Source organism: Chelon labrosus (assembly GCF_963514085.1).
Source record: "Chelon labrosus genome assembly, chromosome: 11".
In the NCBI taxonomy this organism is placed as follows: Eukaryota; Metazoa; Chordata; class Actinopteri; order Mugiliformes; family Mugilidae; genus Chelon; species Chelon labrosus.
In genome coordinates this window covers 5,918,921-5,938,218 of record NC_140344.1, presented here as the reverse complement: position 1 = coordinate 5,938,218, position 19,298 = coordinate 5,918,921, and the positions used below count along the sequence as shown (strand labels likewise).

The 19,298-nt window shown below is 42.0% G+C and overlaps 1 protein-coding gene across 1 annotated transcript in view; it reads right to left on the bottom strand.

Moving 5' to 3' along the window:
- Positions 1-2,641, bottom strand: part of LOC311495576 (alpha-1,3-mannosyl-glycoprotein 4-beta-N-acetylglucosaminyltransferase C-like) — a 43,171-nt gene extending 40,530 nt beyond the window's left edge. The window contains exon 1 of the mRNA XM_084555071.1: positions 1,014-2,641. Coding sequence (XP_084411197.1) covers positions 1,014-1,161 — 148 coding nt within the window. The 5' untranslated portion in view covers positions 1,162-2,641. The remainder of the gene's footprint in view (positions 1-1,013) is intronic.
- Between the last annotated feature and the right edge of the window lie 16,657 nt (positions 2,642-19,298).

The window sequence follows — 19,298 nt, the reverse complement described above, 5'->3', positions numbered from 1 at the left end:
CGTGAGCACAACGAGACCATGGCCAGCTGCCATAGTATTAACATTGTATGGGAAACACTGACCACCGTGTCTTTACAAGAAATCACAAAAAAGAAACTTTTCAAATTAAACTACAACGATTGTCAGAACATATGTCGATGTCCAACAGCATTTAACTAAAGAAGGTGCCGACAGAATTTAAAGAGAGCCAGGCTAGATGTTTCCCGCTGTTTCAGGTCTTTTTAGGTCTAGACTAAGCTAACCCAGCTGCTGGTTTATGCTTTTTATTTACTGCACAGACATTATTGTGGTCGCAATCTTCCCATCTATTAGATTTATAAGAATAAGATTTATGTCCTCAATATTACTGCACAGTCATTGGCTTCAGGGCTTCTTTCTTTAAGGGGAGTCAAAGGTTTAAAGCTTAGGGCAAGGGATTGAGAGTCTTGCTAAAGCATCAAACAGCACAGCAGATATCTGCCAACACGGTTTCTGCTCTCTCAACACATTGAAAAGCGTCTGCACCAACTAAATTCACGCTTTCAGTATCAATAAGGTTTGAATAAGTCAGAATATCTCCCTTTTGTTCAAAAAAAAAGAAGCTTGGAGCGTAGATGTCCAGAAAAACACAGTTTGGAAGATGAACGCACGCTGTCCTGAGCCAGCAGCGGGTGTTTAGATGAATCTTTAATGCAGATGTATGGTGGAGTCGAAACCATGGGAAACTCTGCTGTCATTTAGAAAAAAATTTGTTCTTCAAAAAATAACATAAATTTAACATGAGTGAGTTCTAGGGGATAAACTGGAAACCACAGGAAAGTTCTTCCTTCGCTGGTATTCTGCTGCACAACACAACATTTGATGATATGATGACACAGACCGATGAGCAGAGGAATTGTCGTTCTGGCGACCAGGGTAAGATTCGTGTCAACAATTGGTACGTGCCATTACATCTAATTTGACCCCAGTGTGACAAAAAGCTCCACATGCTGAACTCCGGAGAAAACTAATTACAAACACCACGGAGGCCTTACCTGCGTGCTGATGTGGTCGCGCTGCACGGTACGTTGTTTGTGGGAAGGCTTCCTCTGCTTGCTGTCTGGGCTGGCATGGATCCTTGATCCCAAAAAAACGAGACAGCCTGTAAAGGAGGAGAAAGAAAAAGAAGAAACGGTGACGCATTTTGTTTTATAATTCAAAAGACTGTAATGCATTTTCACCCACACATCCTCTAATGAACTGTCTGTCCATTAGAGACGGAGGACTGCGTGTTCCGTCGGAGTTAAGCATCAGACTTTCACAAACAGAGCGTCCCTTTCCAAAACACTGCATCTGTGTTGAGACAGAACAGCCTCATTATCGACCGTCTCCACAACGGAGTTGTCTTGTTAATTCCGCATTTGGGCTACTTTCTATCACATAAAACACGCACATTTATATATTTCCATTCAAGCGTGAAAGCCCATATTGTGGTTTACTGCTAGTGAATACTGTAAATGTTACACACAGGCTTTTTTTTTAAGCACTGCCCCAGGACTAGACTACTCTGCACTTTCCTGCACATATCATACTGACATGAGCATTTGACAAATTCAAACTGTCAGTCTAGACTTGAGTTAGTCTGTTGTAGCAGAATTGCTATTAATACGCTTTCAATGTGTCATTTTGAAGACAAAACTTTAAAAAAGCACGACAGTATAATGCATTAGAAATCTCTCTGTTAAGGTATGGAGAAAAATAAAGTGAGTCAGTAAATGCCTTTGTTTTAAATGTTTTCATATTCTGCTTAAACATATATGACAGCTATGAGAATCTTTAGAGAAATTGTAAGAATAGAAGGAGAAACTGCTCAGGAAGTGTCGATCGGCGGCTCTCTAATTTGTCAAAAGCAGCATCTGTTTATGGCACCAAAGCCACGCTTGGATTTCAACTTGGATTTGATGTAACCACCATGTTACGCTGTGTGTTCTGTTCTTGCCTAATACAAGATGCTAAATTGCAGGAGTGAGAGAGAGGGAGAGTCTGGTTCTTGCGAGGCTGCAGCCTTGATTAAAAGAAGATTCTGGCGCGAGCAGATGGCCACGTAGACTTTGCCTGCTTGCTTAAAAGTAGGCAGTCCACCCACCTTCCATATTTTCACACTTTATTTTGTTGAAGGGAAAGCTGAAAAAGGGGACAATCCACTCAAGGCCAAAATAAAAAAACAAAAAAAAAAAACACTCTCTATTGTTCCGGCGTGCGGCAGCATTTTTAGAGGTCTTGTTAAACAGTTCTTCACATATCAGTTGGTTCACACTTGTGTTCTTTGTTTTGTTTATCCTAGGGGGTACATAATAGTTTTGCCAAGTGGAAAGTAAATTAGCTGATATGTAATGATTTGGTAGTGGAGCTTATGAATTATTAAACTGATTTGTGTTTGCAAACAACACATTTTAACAGTACTCAATTCACGAACCTGTTGCCCCAAAAATATCAACTACTGCATGTTTCTGTTGGATATGATTTGAAGGATACTTAATTATGACATTTGTCTGTCTGTGGTCAGACTTAGACAATGTGGGAGCATAAGATTTAGGAAATGTTACAGCACCGTCCGTACATTAAATGATTCTGAATGTGATCAAAGTGGAAACAGTCAAGCGACTTTCCACCCACAGAGGTTGTTGAGGCACTGCTTTTGAGCCAGCAAACACTTATAGTGACAATATCAAAGATTTTTATTTAAACAAGTACCTGTCCTTTTTCTATCCATTGCCCAGGTTACACAATGGTGACTTACGGTGAATTATGACCCACTATCGGAAAGTCTTGCAGCATTTATCGGGGTACAGACACACACTATCTCCATCAGAATCTGTGGAGACATTCCCAGAAAAAGAAATAACTGTAAACTGAAACTGAACTGTGTTAAGTCAATGCTAATGAAATCTCTGGATGCAAATGCGGAACGCTAAACCATCATCACACAATACCCGATGTGGTTGGGATGATGCTGCTAATGCAAATTAACTGCTGCAAACTGATGTTAAAAGAATTTCAATGTGAAGTTTTTAACTTAGACTCCGAGGGGAAGAAGGAGCAAGAAGGAGCAGCCACAGTGAGCTGTTAGATGAAGAGCTGCAACAACAAGCTGCGCAGCTCCGTCTTCCCAGAGAGCCAACCGACTCCTTTCATTGTGCCCTGCTGTTCAGAGTCTCATGCCGTGTGCAGCATAAAATGAGATCACAGATGCTGATCACAGAATGATGGGAAAATGTTAATTCTTGTCTGCAACAGTTTGTTTTTCTGGCCCTGGAACTCTGTGACCTGTGGTATTAACTTTTTAACGGCTGGGGCAAAGTAAACTGTATATTTAAAGAAGACTGTTCATGTTATGGCCAATATAAAAACCAACTAATCAAATTCAGTATCTGCACATGTTGGACTGGTGTTCCCCAGAAACAACCTTCTAAACAAGTTAAGGCCGGAAACCAGCCTGAAATAGAGATTTTCACAACTGGAACAAAGAGCGGCCTCACCAGGTCTGAGTGTGTAATGTGGTGTCTCGTCCTTCCAGTCGTTACATTTGTGTGCTTTCTGGAGACAATATATAGATTGGGCCTTGAGGTAGGTGCTCAAGAAATCAGGACTGCACAATCCAAACCAGTTCTGCTGCTCAGAAACTGACGGTGCACACTCCATAAACTTTTTTTTCCTAGTTTAATGTTGTGTTCACTCGATAGCAACGTCGCTACCAAAATGACACTGATCTGTCCCTGCTTCTGCACAACTCTTTAATTTTTTTACTTTTTAGTTTACTAGCTGCACTGCATTGTTTCTGCCTGTTCATTGATCCCTGAGCGTGATCTATTTCAGCCCGCTGCATTACTGAAACTTTAATTTGATGTCTTCAGTTTAAAAGGAGGTTTTGAAAAGGCCGAGGCAGATCGCACAGAGCAACAATCTCATCACTGAACTCGTTCTTAAATCACGGCAGAGAGCCCTTTTTTTTTCTGCAGTGCAAACAAATGATGTCAGCCCGGGCAAAAGCCATTTCCTTTATTCGGTCTACAGCAATCACAGCAGAGGGTGAGCAGGTAAAGAGAAGGAGACAAATCAATGAAAAAGGATTTTTTTTAAGCTGCGAGACAACAAGGATGTGCAGAAAGAGCTTGACGATCAATACGAGGGTGATGACCCTAATATTTTGTGCATTCAATCAAGGCCTGTGTTGATGACTACTTTGCGGGCCGGCCAGCAAAGATAAAAATATCCTCTGGAGTTGTCCTTTACAGAGCGAGAGTGATGGAAGTCCTGGCTGACGGTAAATCCAGTCCGCAATAAATGTAATTTCTAATTTTAAGGGGTCCATTAATTCTTGTCCGGCACCTCTGCCAGTGGTAGTTTTGATGGGGGTCATGAGGAGAGCTAACATTAATAAGAACTGCCATATTACAACTGGATGTGGCAGGCAACGGCGTCCCGGATGACAGTGTCCTCTTGGAAGTAACATATGATGCCATTAGTTGCCATTATAGGTCAAACCCCACACAAACACAGCCTGGCTGATGGGGAGCAACCGTAAATCACTCTAATCCAGCCGTGAGATGAAGGCAGGTTATTCCCTCATCGCCGAGGGGACGGGGATTTGTGTCACAGGCTGAGCTGCAGTTTACCAGCTTGAGTCATGATGAAACCTGTGATAGAGCTCAGCTGTCACTCAGGAGGGCTGAGCCACAAATCTCTGATCACTTGCAAGAGGCAAGTGATCAGAGATTGAAACTGCGCTTTTCCCCCTCACACACGCACACAACCTGTAAGCGTTTCGCCTCATCTGTGTTACAAAACCAAAAAAGAGAAAACAAAAGTACAAAATCTGACAAGCAGCCAAGGCGTATTTGTGCAGGATTATCCTCTTCCTTTTTCTCCTCTGGTACAGATCGACATCACCGCGGCTGATGCTGTTACCCCTCCAGGCCCCGCAAGCTGAGATTTGACTCATCTCCCTCTCATCCTCTTCCAGCCCTCAGCCCCACTGAGCCCTCCTGTCAATACACAGGCGCTAAATGCTGCTCAGACTGTCAGAGAGAAACAACATTCACACTTTAGTCCTACAGCACAGCCTGCATGAGCACAAACTACTCCTCAGCCCATAGAGAGAGAGAGAGAGAGAGAGAGAGAGAGAGAGAGAGAGAGAGAGAGAGATGGAGATACGGAGATGAAGGGGGGGATGAGCAGAAGAGGCAATCTGAACAAGACCCAAAGTCTGCAGAAGTTGTTTGCGCCTCCTCGGGGGAGACAAAGAAGAACAAGCAGATAAAAGAACTGTGGAATTCACATCCAAGGGGATGCGGAGCGATCTTACCTGCCCACGGTGGAGAGACACACACAAACAGAAGAGCGTCTTTCTGCTGCCTCTCTGCGCCGCTCCGCTCACCTACAGTAAATCACTTCCATGACTCACGCAGAGGGAAGATAACCGGCTCTCGGGAAAAGTGGAGTAAGCACACGCTGCAAAGGCAGGCAGAGAGCTGGCTCTCGCTGCAGTGCTGCTATCTCCCATCCTCCTTTCTCCTCCTCTGTCTCTTCCTCTGCTTTGATCTCCCCTCTCTCTCCCTCTCTCCCTCTCTCTCCTTATCTATCTATCCAGTGGTGCCCCCCCTCCCTCTCTCTCCAACTCTGCCACCCCCTCACTCTCCAACACAAGGTGTCACAAACAGAGTGTGTCTGCACCCTCTTATTGGCTCTCACTTCTCTCTCCTCCTCTCTCTCCCCCACACACACCATCCCTCTCTCTCTCTCTCTCTCTCACTTTCACTCTTTGGATTGTCTGCCTTAAAGAGGCAATGCATCTCACCCGTACCTTCACAACTCATGGTGCGTTTTACCAGCCACATTTAAAAATGTAATAGTATGTGTGCGCAAGCAACGCAAAGATCTCAATTCACACTGAACCAAAAACTAAGCAGGAAGTACTGTGATATCAGGAGACTAGTTGCATCTAATTTAAGTCAGAATTCATCAAACCATGAAATGACTGTTCCCAAATTGTCACTTTAACCGTGACCGTCAAGGTCCCGCAACCTTAACAGAATTTGTGCCCCCTACCATAACAATAACCACAGTGGTGTCAGAATAGACAACAGACAAATGATGGCATTCTGCTCACGGAGGAGCCAGATTAGAAAATACTTTGAAGCTAGATTCACGCTAGCACTGTCGCCTCACTGTAAAAAGACTCTTGAGTTCAACCTCGTCTGCGCCCTTTCTTTGCAGAGTTTACATGTTCCAAAACACACACGTCTGCATAACTGGTGCTGAATGGTGCTTTGTCCTTCTGTGCCCTGTGATAGGCTGACGACCTCTCCATGGTGAACCCCACCTCTCGCCCAGCGGCAGCAATAATCAGCACCAGCCCCTCCAGATGGTCCAATCTGGCCCACGGGATGAATTAGCAAAGTCCGAAACCTACATAGAAGACACTGACTGCAATGTTTCAATAAAGTTGGCACCTATCCCTGGTCGTGCTGTTTTAGTAAGAGTTGGGGAGGTAACATAACGCCGAGACCCAGAACTAAACAGCAGATGGCAGCAATATGCCGAAATTGGACTTATTTTTCTTAAGAAATTTCAGGTTGTTCGTGAAATGTTTTGTAAAAGGATGATTTATTAAATGTAAACATTTTCACAATGTACTTCTTTGCACTAAAACATTATTTATAGGTTATTATGCTATTATGTTACTGGTGCGGCTGTATGTAGCCCTGACACACTGATAACAGTGTTGCATTATGTTACATATTGGTCTGTGGAGACATTGACATAAAAACTGTATCTGTGTAAACAGATATCCTGATATAAATGCAGAATTAATTTCACATTAAACGTATTTTAATGCGAGGTTTCTGACATAGGCTGAGGCTGGTGCTTCCCATGGATGGATGGTCAAACAGCGCCTGAGTGTTTCTGATATTCACGCCATGATTCACGAAGTGACTGACCGAGTGCGTGGAGCTGGGAAAGTTGACAGGGCGTGAACTTCTTTGTCATTCCCTATTTTTTTGGTCCTCATGTGATTGCTCCTGTCACTTTTTGTGTCTACAAAGCACTATGATCTTTATTATATCCTCCGTAACGCCATCGCATCGCCTCACTGTCTATAAGGGCCGGCTTTGTGCGTAGCCTTTAAGTGTTGCCATTAGTAACAGCTGTTCAGGTGTTTTTCGGACAGTACGATGCACCAGCTAGATCATTTCAAGCACTGGACTTAAGAGCAAGGACAGGGAGGAAGAGTTAATCTTCAACTGCATTTTGATGGAGAGTGTATTGCAGATGCTTTGAAACTTGGAATTCCTTCAGGGAATCTAATTAGACGGATCAAACAACCTAAACATTAAGCCCCCAAAAACCCAAATTAATAAAACGGCAAAGTCAGGTGATAACCCTTCGTCTTCTCTTTTATCTGTCAGATACATACAGGTAGTTCAGTATATTTTTTGACTCTGACAAGTACAGTACAGACGTTCTGCTTTAATTTGGGGATATCCACATCCAAATTGGAGGAAAGGTTTAGAAAGTATAAGAATTTGCACGTGACATGACCTATTTACAGGAGGCTCAAATGGACAAATTAAGGATGAGGATGTGAAATTGCATCTTACTGTACATGGCGCGAGTATAAAATATACATACAGTCATCAGTGAGAGTCTGAGGGTTGTGAAATCTTAGTGGATGTCGCCTTTAATGATCACTTCAAACTAGATCTGAGCCGAAAGAGTGCCAGGAGTCAAGTTGCCAATTTGCAATTATAATTAGCCTCCAAGCCCCTTAAAATGTAGATTCCATATATTCTCCCCGCTGCCACGTCCTCGTGTGATATTTGTCCTAATTCGGCATGAAAAACACATTAATGGCAGAAGCGGAGACGTGCTCCTGCTGTAGGCGTGAAGTGCTCTCCGTGTTGTCGTGTTTGGGTATCAGAAAATGTGCTGCAGCTGTTTTAAAATGTAAGTGTCCTAAATCATTCAGAGCACACCGTGTAACACCACGCGCTAACACAAAGTCCCTGCTGTTACAACACTCCTGGAAGCATCAGAGTCAAGAGCAGCAGCTTTGATGCGAAGAGCAAATTAAAGAGGAGTGCTGGAACATCTGTCCTGCTCTTACTGGGAGCTGGAGTGCCTGTCGCGAGCGGGAGTCAACGTGCGCGGCTTCTTGTTAGTTTTTATTTGTGGGATTTACAGGACTCTGTGTCAGCTGCTCTGTTTATTAGCCTCCAGAAATAAGAAATACGGTGGACAGATTTCCTTTGTGGAGACCCAGAAGCAGATTTTCACCATTATTCTGAGATGCACATGTACGCCACAAACCTGGCGTACACAGTAAAAGCAAAATACATTGCTTCAGCACGTGCATGCAATAAACTTCTACTGCACACTTCTTTTTTATTGTAGCAGCTGCTGATGTTTTGTCACTTAGCACATAATGTGTGTCATCTCATGTTTTCAGTGATGTATGAAGAATCGAAGAATGATTAATGTAGCACGCATGCTGTACAGTTACACGGGTTTTATATTTTAGTTTCAATCTTCTAGGCAACCACTTGTTTGTGGCTGTTAAAGCTGTTCTCTGAACCACTTTATTTTCTTGCTGCAAGCTAGAAGCAACTTGAAAAGTGGCCTCGGTGATGCACTGAAAGACACGCCGCCATCTGACATTCGCTGCAGCAGTAAATTGCAGTGGTCGGCTGCGGTGTCAAATCAAACCTAGAAGTAGGTATAATAAAGCATGGACGTTGTGGAGAGCACAAATCTCAGATGTCAGTGCTCTCCTGAACGTGGCAACGGGAAGGATCTAAAGGATGTTCACAGCTACCACGCAGCTAGGTATGTGTAGCTCTGAGGAAAAAAATACAGCAGATGAAATGTGCACTGGGATGTTTTATCCATCTAAAGCACATTTAGGTCACCGCTAGTTGAATTTCATGCCGTTGTGAAATGAGCTGAAACCTGTGTCTGCCTGGAAGTGATGAAAATCAGTGAACAAAGGTGTGGCGGAAAAACTATTTGTAGTTAATGGATGCAATGTGCACAACCACTTTTATGGGCCTTTGATACGTAACAGTTTATGACTATGACCCTACGAGTGACAATAATGGAGCAGAGTCATTATTTTACCAGGGATCTGAACCTGCTTTAAAAACAGGGGGGTCATTTCTCATATTAATTGTTTTGTAATTGTTTGGCCACATTAGCTGCACTGGCTGATCAGTTGACGACTTTGGTTAACGCTAAAATAGTTCAATATTTATTGTACAGATGTCCGTGGGACGATTCCAATAGTGGCACTGACTAACTCGCTTTTCTTGTGAAATATTTTGACATCTACTGGATGGATTGGTACAGACCTTTATTCAGACATTTATGGTTATCAGATGATGCATCATCCTGATTTTTGGTGATCTCTTGACTTTAATTCTAGCACCACCACGAGGTGTTAAGAGAAATATCTCAACAACCGGTACTGCGACTACTGTGCCTAATTACACAGATCAGGCATAACATTATGACCACCTTCCTAATATTGTGTAGGTCTCTCTTTGTGCCTCCAAAACAGTTGTGACTCATCAGAGAATGGACATGGGCCTTCTGACTGTGTCCTGTGGTGTCTGACAACAGAATGTTGCTATTGGGGGCCTATGGGTCCTATGGGTTGATGGAAGGAGGGCCCTCTGTGGATCATCCCACAGATACTTGATCAGTTTGGGATCTAGTGAATTTGGAGGCCAGGTCAACACCTTGTGCTGTTCTTCATGTTTTTTTTTGAGTTGTTCCTAAAGTGTTTTTGTGTGTGTGTCTGTGTCAGGCTGCAGGAGTGTCATTGCTATGGGGTGGGGGTGCCTGGTCTGGTCTAGGTGGGTGGTACATGTCTAAGTAACATCCACATGAATGACAGGTACAAACGTTTCCCAGCAGAGCATTGAACTGTCACAAGATGGTCAATGTTATTCACTACTGTCAGTGGTCATAATGCTATGCCTGATCGATGTATTAAATAAGAGATTTCAATTTACGTCTTTAATACATTTGCAAAATAAATCTGTAAGCTTGTTTTCACATTTATTTAGAGCATACTAACAGGGAAAATGTCCATTTTAATCATTTTAAATTGACTTGTATTTCCATGACTATTATTCAGATGAGTTGCTGCATTCAGTCAGGTTACATCCTCTGTACATGTTATGTTATATTTACTTCTCTGTCAGTGATTTTAATGTAGTGACTGATCGGTGTACAGCCTCCCACTCATTAGCCATGAGCATGGCCGTGGACTCTTTGTCTCCTGCTGCCCTAAAATGAAACTCGGGAGCTTGTGGTTACAACGAGCAAAATTGCTGAGACAAAATGTCTGCTGGTCGTGTGGTAACATTAGCTGCAAGTCGAGAAACCATCACTGCTAGGCAGCCGTGAGCACCTAGAAACCAACAGTTTATCAAGCTAGCAAATGATTAACGTAATGTAGGAAAGGGAAAAGGCATAGTGAAAGGATCTAAATCAACGTTTTTCTCTGACATATTATAAAATAACAAAAAAAGTAAAACCTCTAAATGACTACATTTCGATATATTAACATAACGTCAACCTCCAACATTTCTGAAAACATCCATACCCACATCCCAACTGGTGAATAGTTGTGAATACCACAACAGGGTGATGTTATGGTTAACACCACCCCGTTTGAATGCAGCATTAAGTCATTCAAAAGGAGCCAATTTTTCTTGGTTAAGCTCTTCGGTAAACGTTTCTGTGTAAGATTCCCGAGAATCCTTTTGCAGAGTTAACCTGGCCGCATGACTTCCATCACACACAAGCCTTAATCTAGCATTGTAACATGATACTTCAAGGGGAACTTCAGTAATAAACATTTGTTCTGCTGCAGCTCAGCACTAAGAACTTTTGTAAGATGCGGTGAAAGTTAAAATGGTGATTATATCAAGGGTCTAAAGCTACCGTGAATGCTCAGTCCACTCAAACAGCAAATGAACTCCAGTGCCCAGAAGACACATCGTTGCCTCAATATTCATCACACGGCTGATTAAAGTCATTATTTACTGTATTTTGTCATGGGAGCTTAGCTGTTGATTGTAATTTCAACAATCTCCTTTAGGGAGCAACTTCACTGCAGCCAAAAGTTCCTGGTCAGCTTCTGGGATCAGCAAACAACCTGGAACCATTAGCAACTGTGATGATGAGTGACAGTCAGCTGTCTATTGATTTAACAAGGGAGTACAATTACACTGCAGGGACCTGGTGTGTACTTTAGATGTTCATGTGTGCTTTGGAGACAAGCTAATCTAAGCTAATTCATGAATAGATGAATAAATCAATTAAAAATTGATGAGGCGATGCAAAGTCCTGCTCAAAGGCATCCACGGGTGACTGGTCTCTTGGTGTTGTGCTTCATGACCTTCTTCTCTCTGAAATATGAATATGGATTTCCTGCTAGAGAAATCAGCTTCGAATGTGTCAGAAAAAGTCTTAATTAACAGTTTTAAAAGTTCAAGTTGCTCTGAGAGCCTTTCGAAGTCGACAGATGACACTTCAGTCAAATGAAAGCAGGAGGAGGGAGGAGAGAGAGAAAGAGATCGAATTTTCTCAAGCAGTTTGACACAGCCTCGTCTTGTCTTCCCGATAACGGACGCAAATGACTATTTCCTCCATCTGGGACGCATTAGAAAAAAAGATCTTATCATATTTAGCTGCCAAACAAAGTTAGAACTATGACAACTCGGAGCATGGCAAGCCTCGCAGCCAGAGAGAGATTGAGTAACAGCCACAAACACACAAGTAGCGGAGTCTAATCTAATGTTTGGGTCTGTTTCATGTAGAGTGGTTAAACCTCTTTTCTGAAGCACTTTGTTTCCAACTTGTTGAAGACTAGCTAAGTACATTCAGTCAGGATGTTTAGTTCAGACTAATTCACATCAGAATATAGATTTTATGCCTTTTTATAGTTTCACTTAACTATATTTTATAGAAACATACATGTGTAATGTATATTTTCCTTCTGACAGCTACTGATGCAGATAAACGTACACTGTACAGTACACTGTTAAAGTTCCCGACCTTTCGTGACCTTTGTTAATAACCACTGGACAGTTGATCCGCTACATCAGACGCCTTTGAGTTGTTAGCTGTTCCACCGAATGCATGTTTTGTACTCTTTAAACTTCTCAGCTGATTTTATTCAGAATTTATTCAGAAGCAGAACTCTTCAACTCTCTCTCTCTCTCTCTGAAAAAAAACAAGTTTTACAAAATATAAAAAGACATTTCCTTGATACTCTTTTCATTTTTCCTCTGCCATTGAGACGTCAGATTTATCTTTTGAAAGCAGCATTGTCAGTAGGTGGAGAACCACTGAATAAACGACCAAATTGTTGGACTGAATATATTATAGTATACTATAGACTAGAAGTATGACTGTTACCATTTTCAAAATATCCTTTGTATAGGAAACAACAGCAACCTCTGAGCTAGCAACCTACACAATGTAAATGTCAGGTTTTTGACAAAGCGTTGGATATGGCAGCCCTGGATTTATACACACATGGTTTCCAACAGTCTGGTGTCAAACATTCTTGCATGTTCCATTTCCTGATGTTCAGAGTTGATTTGCAGCATCACGCATCAGTGACACTGACTTGACCAATGCACTGGTCCATTGAGCTTCATGTGTGCTTCTGTTTGACACATTTCCACAAGAGTCAAATATAAGCAGAAAACTGCCTTAGACTTAGACTTAGATAAACTTTATTCATCCACAAGGGAAATTGCTTGGTCACAGTAGCTTAGTTGTACATAAAAAACACTCTTAAGAACCTCAGATAAAAAAAAAAAGATTAAATAAAACAGAAATAAGAATAAGTAAAATAAAATCTAGTAAAATAAAATAAAAATAGTATAAGCAAAAATGTACAAATTAGCATATTAGCATATGGACAAATGTACAAGAAATAGAGAAGGAAGAATATAAATTATATATACAGGGTAAGGTGTAAGGTGCAGTAGTGTCCATTAACATTAATAACATGGAGTTATCTGTTACAGAAAGGTGAGTTGTTGTACAGCTGGACAGAGAATGGTATGAATGACATCCTGTAGCGTTCAGTGTGGGAGCGGAGCTGGATCAGTCTGTTTGAGAATGAGCTCCGCTGCCCCTCTATTGTCTGGTGTAGTGGATGTGACGGATTGTCCATGATGGAGAGCGGTTTGTCCAGTGTCCTTCTGTCCCTCACTGAGACAAACATCTCCAACTCACTGCCAATCACATGTCCAGCCTTTCGGATCAATTTGTCGATCCTACTTATGTCCTTTTTGCTGGTGCTGCTCCCCCAACAAACCAAAGCAAGGTACAGGGCGTTCGCAACAACAGACTGGTAGAAAATCTCCAGCAACTTGCTGCATACGTATGCCTGTGGTCTTAATGAGTCCACTGAGCTGCTGTGGATCTAAAAATAACAAGAAGTCTTCAATTCTGGGTAGCCAGTTATGAAATTATATCTTCCTTTGTCTCAGTAAAGGTCATATCTCACAGTCAACACTCTGCAGGTCTTTTACTGTTTCGTGTTTTTTCTATTTTGGTAAAATAACCAAGTGTTCGCTTCCCAGACTCTCAAAAAAGGTTATTTGGCGACACTTTGCGAAGAAACCATTGCTGGATCCTGGGCTTAAAGTAAAATTTTCAATCCGGGACTTGCGGTAGTCAAACAGTAATGGATCAGAGTACTTCTACCGCCACTGAAAATAGAATTAATTCAAAAAGCTGATGGAATGAATGATTAATACTGGACCTTGAGGTATGCAATGATTGTCCGAGGTAAAAAAAAGTCAATACTTTCCCTCACCACCTCCATACATCATGAGATTTCCAAACACTGTGGGAGCGTGGACAATCATAGCAGCACTTAGATTTTTATTTTTTTTGCCCCCTCATCATCGGCGGCCGACAGAGTTCTGCATCACCACCACAGCTGAACCTGGGCCCCATCCATTAGCTTGTCAGAAACTTTGAATTGGAATTGATTCCCCTCGCCATAATTATTCATCTGTCCCGATTATTTATTGCTATGACAATAGCGTTGGGCTGACTGGTTTGATTTTTTGGCGCAGATTTAGAATTCAGACGAAGCCGCGGGCCAGATCTGTCTGGACGGCATCTGCAAGCAACAGCTGGGGCGGGGTCAGTCAGTTAAAACACATTTGCTTCAGCAGTTGTCCATGCCTGGCTTGCTTTTCCTCCAAAACCAGCCCACAGTGTTCTCTGTGTTATTGGATTTCTGTTCATTTGTCATCATTGTATCTGTTCCAGCTAACAAAAACAGTCAAAAAAAAAGTAAATAAATTGTGACAACTGAGTAATTAAGTTGACATGTTTTTGAGGCATCGTTTCCCGGGCATCCCTTTTTGTGTGTGGCAGGTGATTGACACGATGCAGCGCTGATTATGATAATATTCACTGAAAAACGACGAAATGTCCAACCAAAAAACATCCGCTTTGTGTTTACTGTGACGGATTATGTCACTCAGGGGGAGTGTGAGTGGCAGCAAATAGCTGCTGCAGAAAGGAAGATGATGAGCATTACTATCTCATGTTAAAGAGAGCTGTAATCAAAATGTCTAGCACAAAAGTAAGCATGGTGTCATGGAGGCAAAGCGCACGACACAGTTCAGCTGAACTGCAGAGAGGTGGAATGAATGATCCTGGATGTCTGCAGAAACCCCCACGGCAGAGGAACTGTGAGGCCTTGCATGAGAGGAAGGATGGATGGATAGATAAATGAAAGAGGACGTGAAATGCAACTTTTTGGATCCGATAGGCGCTCTGTCATCTAAAACACACAGGGATGTCGTTTTAAATTCTGGCAGCATCGCCACATTAGTCTTCTTTCGAATGTTAGTGGCAGGCTGCACTGACAGCCCAAACCCTTGACTACTGGTGCAACACAGACAAATTGTTGGATTCAGTTTTAAATTGAACTGGGGCCACTGCAGCATGTGAGGCACAGTAAAAGTAGGTAAGCCCAAAACATAGGTGGAAGTCTGTGAAAGAGAAAGTCCAGGCTAACTTGAGGAATCTTTTGGATAAGACCGCAGAAACACCATCTCCTCTTTGTTTCAGTCTGCTGTCCTCACAAAGAAGAGTCACGAACTAAAGTAACTAAATGACTAAAGTCATTACGTCGTTAATGATCCACTGTGGGAACACTATGTAGAAGTTTAATGTACTGCTAATATTTGAATTAAATATGAACATGCAATACAGTAAGAAGAGTTCAGGTATAAGAAGTGTCTGACGAATCTGTCCCTGTAGTTTAGTCTGACATAAGAGTGACTGCGCTGTGGTGAACAGTTTTGTTGTTTCACAACCAAATGAGGAGGAAAAGGAAGAGATCTGTCCGTCTCTGTAACGCCTTAGTGTTTACAAAGATAAGATGAAAATGCTAGACTGGGTACGTGCAGTCGCTAGTTCTTTTAAGAAGGAATCAATAATAAGGAGCCCCGGGGAATCACAGTTTAAACCCAAGAGATTGCAGGAAGGTTACTCAGAGAAGAAAACAGAAGGAAAAATATTCATCCAAATATGGATGAATTATTTCTGAATTTGGCTAATCTTGGATTTGTTCCCTTAGGAATTCACTTATCATTCCTTGTGAAATGAAATTCACTGTTTCGAGGGATCAGTCTAAGTCATTCTCAAATGTACATTCATCAGCCACAACATTAAAACCACCGCCAGGAAAAGTGACAGGGTTGCAGAATGATTTTCATGAAAAAGAAACCTCCAGGGTTTGGTTTAAACAAACTGTCACCTGGATTTCTACACACATGCACATAAAAGCGGGTCTTTTTGTGACATTGACCGCACAAGGCAAGCAAATGGCGAAACAGATTTTGTTTAGATTTTTTTTTCTAAGAAAATTCATATAATACCTTATAATATGAATGGAATACCTTCCCTGTCCTTGGGTCCTATTGACAATGTGAATCTATACAAAGAAGTCGCAAACACATTCATTTTGATGAAGTAAAGAATCTGGAGGCTGAGCTCTGTTTTTTTTTAGCAAATGTTACTACAGTAAATAGTGCATTCGAGGATTATTTTCATTATTACCACACATTTTTGTCATCTGATTCCCAGCGGAAGGATGATGCACATGGAATCGAAAGAAAATAAACTGCAGTGTGTGTGCGTGTTTGTGTGATTTTTGTAAATACCTTGGGTATTTGTCTGTGTTATGGAAAACGGTAAACCACAGAGGACATCGGGCCAACATGTTCACCAGGGCCTGCTCTAATCAAACCCAGAGGGTCCTCCACAGCCTTTTCACCAACACACACGACCCGCCTAGACGCACCGTGTCCCTGGAACAAAGCATTTGGCTCGGCCTCTTATCACCGTGAAGAATCTGTCCCTGTAGTTTAGTCTGACATAAGAGTGACTGTGCTGTGGTGAACAGTTTTGTTGTTTCACAACCAAATGAGGAGGAAAAGGAAGAGATCTGTCCGTCTCTGTAACGCCTTAGTGTTTACAAAGATAAGATGAAAATGCTAGACTGGGTACGTGCAGTCGCTAGTTCTTTTAAGAAGGAATCAATAATAAGGAGCCCCGGGGAATCACAGTTTAAACCCAAGAGATTGCAGGAAGGTTACTCAGAGAAGAAAACAGAAGGAAAAATATTCATCCAAATATGGATGAATTATTTCTGAATTTGGCTAATCTTATATTTGTTCCCTTAGGAATTCACTTATCATTCCTTGTGAAATGAAATTCACTGTTTCGAGGGATCAGTCTAAGTCATTCTCAAATGTACATTCATCAGCCACAACATTAAAACCACCGCCAGGAAAAGTGACAGGGTTCTGCTGGCCCTGACATTCATGTGTATATTACTTTGACCACGTATCCCCCAGCTAAACACTGCTTCAGAGCCCCAACGGCAACAAACACAGAGACGGCAGCAGCCTCATTCAGCAGACCAATGTGCCCTTGCCACGATGCAAAAAGTGCTCAGGAACAGCTCAGGGATCGTGACAGAGTGACCGGGGTTTTTAACCTGACCACCAAACTCCCCAGATTCCAATTTGAAAAGGACCCACTGCAAAAGCCGCTGCCATGAAATATGCACCTGGACACTCCCTTTATCTATGCCTCAGTGGGTCAGACACGCTGTGGCTGATCAGTGCATTATCTGATCTTTTTGTAGAAGCACTTCCTGTACATGAAAATCCAACACCAGTTCCAGAAAATCCTTTACACTTGTTTTTGAGTGCAGTACTGTGGCATTTGCGCATGTCACTCTTCTCAAAGTTTCCACTCAGACTGCAGTTTTTCGGTTTGATTATAGATCACTCTAAGCTACATTTCATAATAACTTGAAATTAAGTGTGTTTTCTGCATGTTTTTTGCACACATAGGTCGATATTCAAACATCAGGAGTATGTAGATTAGTCCGATTTGATTAAAAGGTCAGAATGCTATGATTTCAAGCCCCCCGTTGTTTCTGTGTTATTTTTATCAAAGCTTATGGATAACAGTTCACTCAGCAGCAATGCCCCCCTCTCTAAACTGGAAATTACTACATTTTCTAACTGCTTGCACTACAATTACATGCTTGAAAGGCGTGAAGGGTATCCATTATTGCCAACCCCATCAGTGTAAAAGGTGAATGAAGTTACAGTTGCACTAAAGAGAAACTCTGTCACCCAATCAGCTGCCTGGGCTGCTGCCACTCTCCCCCTCCGTCCCCACGGAGGCGAGGTCTGAATATTTCATAACCCATAATTTGAAGGGGCTGCAGGAGCTCCCAGTGTGACTACATATTCAGTGAACCGCTACTCACAGTTTAACCCGGTGGAACGGGATGAAAGGCAGCAGCGTGGATGAGATGTGAAGCGCTTGTCTTCACCTGGAGGACCGGCCAGCGGTCCCTCTCTGCGGTTTCCCAGGGTCAGACAGGCTGGAATGAGATGCATTATTTAGTAATGAATTTAAAACACCACCGCAACGAGATACTTAAGAGTAGCCTGGCCAACATTAGACCAGAGAATCTAAACTATTAAGGGGGAGCTCAAGGCGCACTTGCGAAAAAAAGGATTTGAAATTTCACAGAACAACAGATCAATTAATAATAAATACTGAATAATAATAATAATAATAATAATACATTTTATTTAAAAGCGCTTTTCAAGATACTCAAAGACACTTTACAAAAAAACGACATCAAATTAGCAAAACAATGTGAAATATAACATCAAAAACACAATAAACTGAGCTAAACATTAAAAGCAATTTTAAAAAGGTGTGATTTTGTCAGAGATTTGAAGGTAGGAAGGTCGGTACAGTCGCGGATGTGTTTGGGGAGAGAGTTCCAGAGGGAGGGGGCAGCTGCAGAGAAGGCTCTGTCGCCCCAGGTTCGATGCTTGGTCTTGAGTGGTGGAGTAAGGAGGTTTGCGTCACATGAACGGAGGCTGCGGGATGGATTGTGGCGATGGAGCAGGTCAGTGAGATAGGAAGGGGCCTGGTTATGGAGGGACAGTTGAACACACATTTAATGTTGCTGCTGGTGAAGGTAGTGCTGTACACTGAAGCCTTATTTAAATTGAAGATAAGACTTAGCTTACAGTAAGAGTTAACACGATTATTTGTTATTAATATTTTTTATTATTGATCAGAATCTGTAGTGTAACTAAAAAAAGACAAGAAATAGTAAATGAGCAGCGTTGAATGCTGCATTAAAGCTTTAACTATTGCCCCGTGGAGTGCTTTAACAGACCTGTCACTCCTTCTAACCTTAATCAAACAGAATACAATGTTTTCTCACAATGATACCAGCTCTTTCTTTGCCCAGTGACTCATTTACTTGAGGGTGTTCTCACAAAATGAAAAGGTGACAATGTTATGCATCACTGGTGTAGAGAAACGTGTTTTATTAGTCCGTTCAACAGAAACAAGACTTCTTCACAGATCAACTTCAACTGCCCGTCTCCTTCCCCTTTTACCAGAGTTGAGTGCATGAAACAAAAATAATACCCTGCCCTCTAGTGGCAACTGTGAATACATACGTTAACTATAAAACAATGTAAGCTGGAAATTAGTGATGTAGCATCAATAAAAACACATAAAACCCATAGGTGCTACACCAAACTCAACCAGGTTGCTTGGTCAGTATCAGGTTAGGTACATTTCATGGTATCAGGTCCGTGTTACCGCAGCGTAGTTATTGTGCATTGTGTCGGTATGCGGCGGCTTACTCAAAGGCCTCACACCGTTTAAATGAA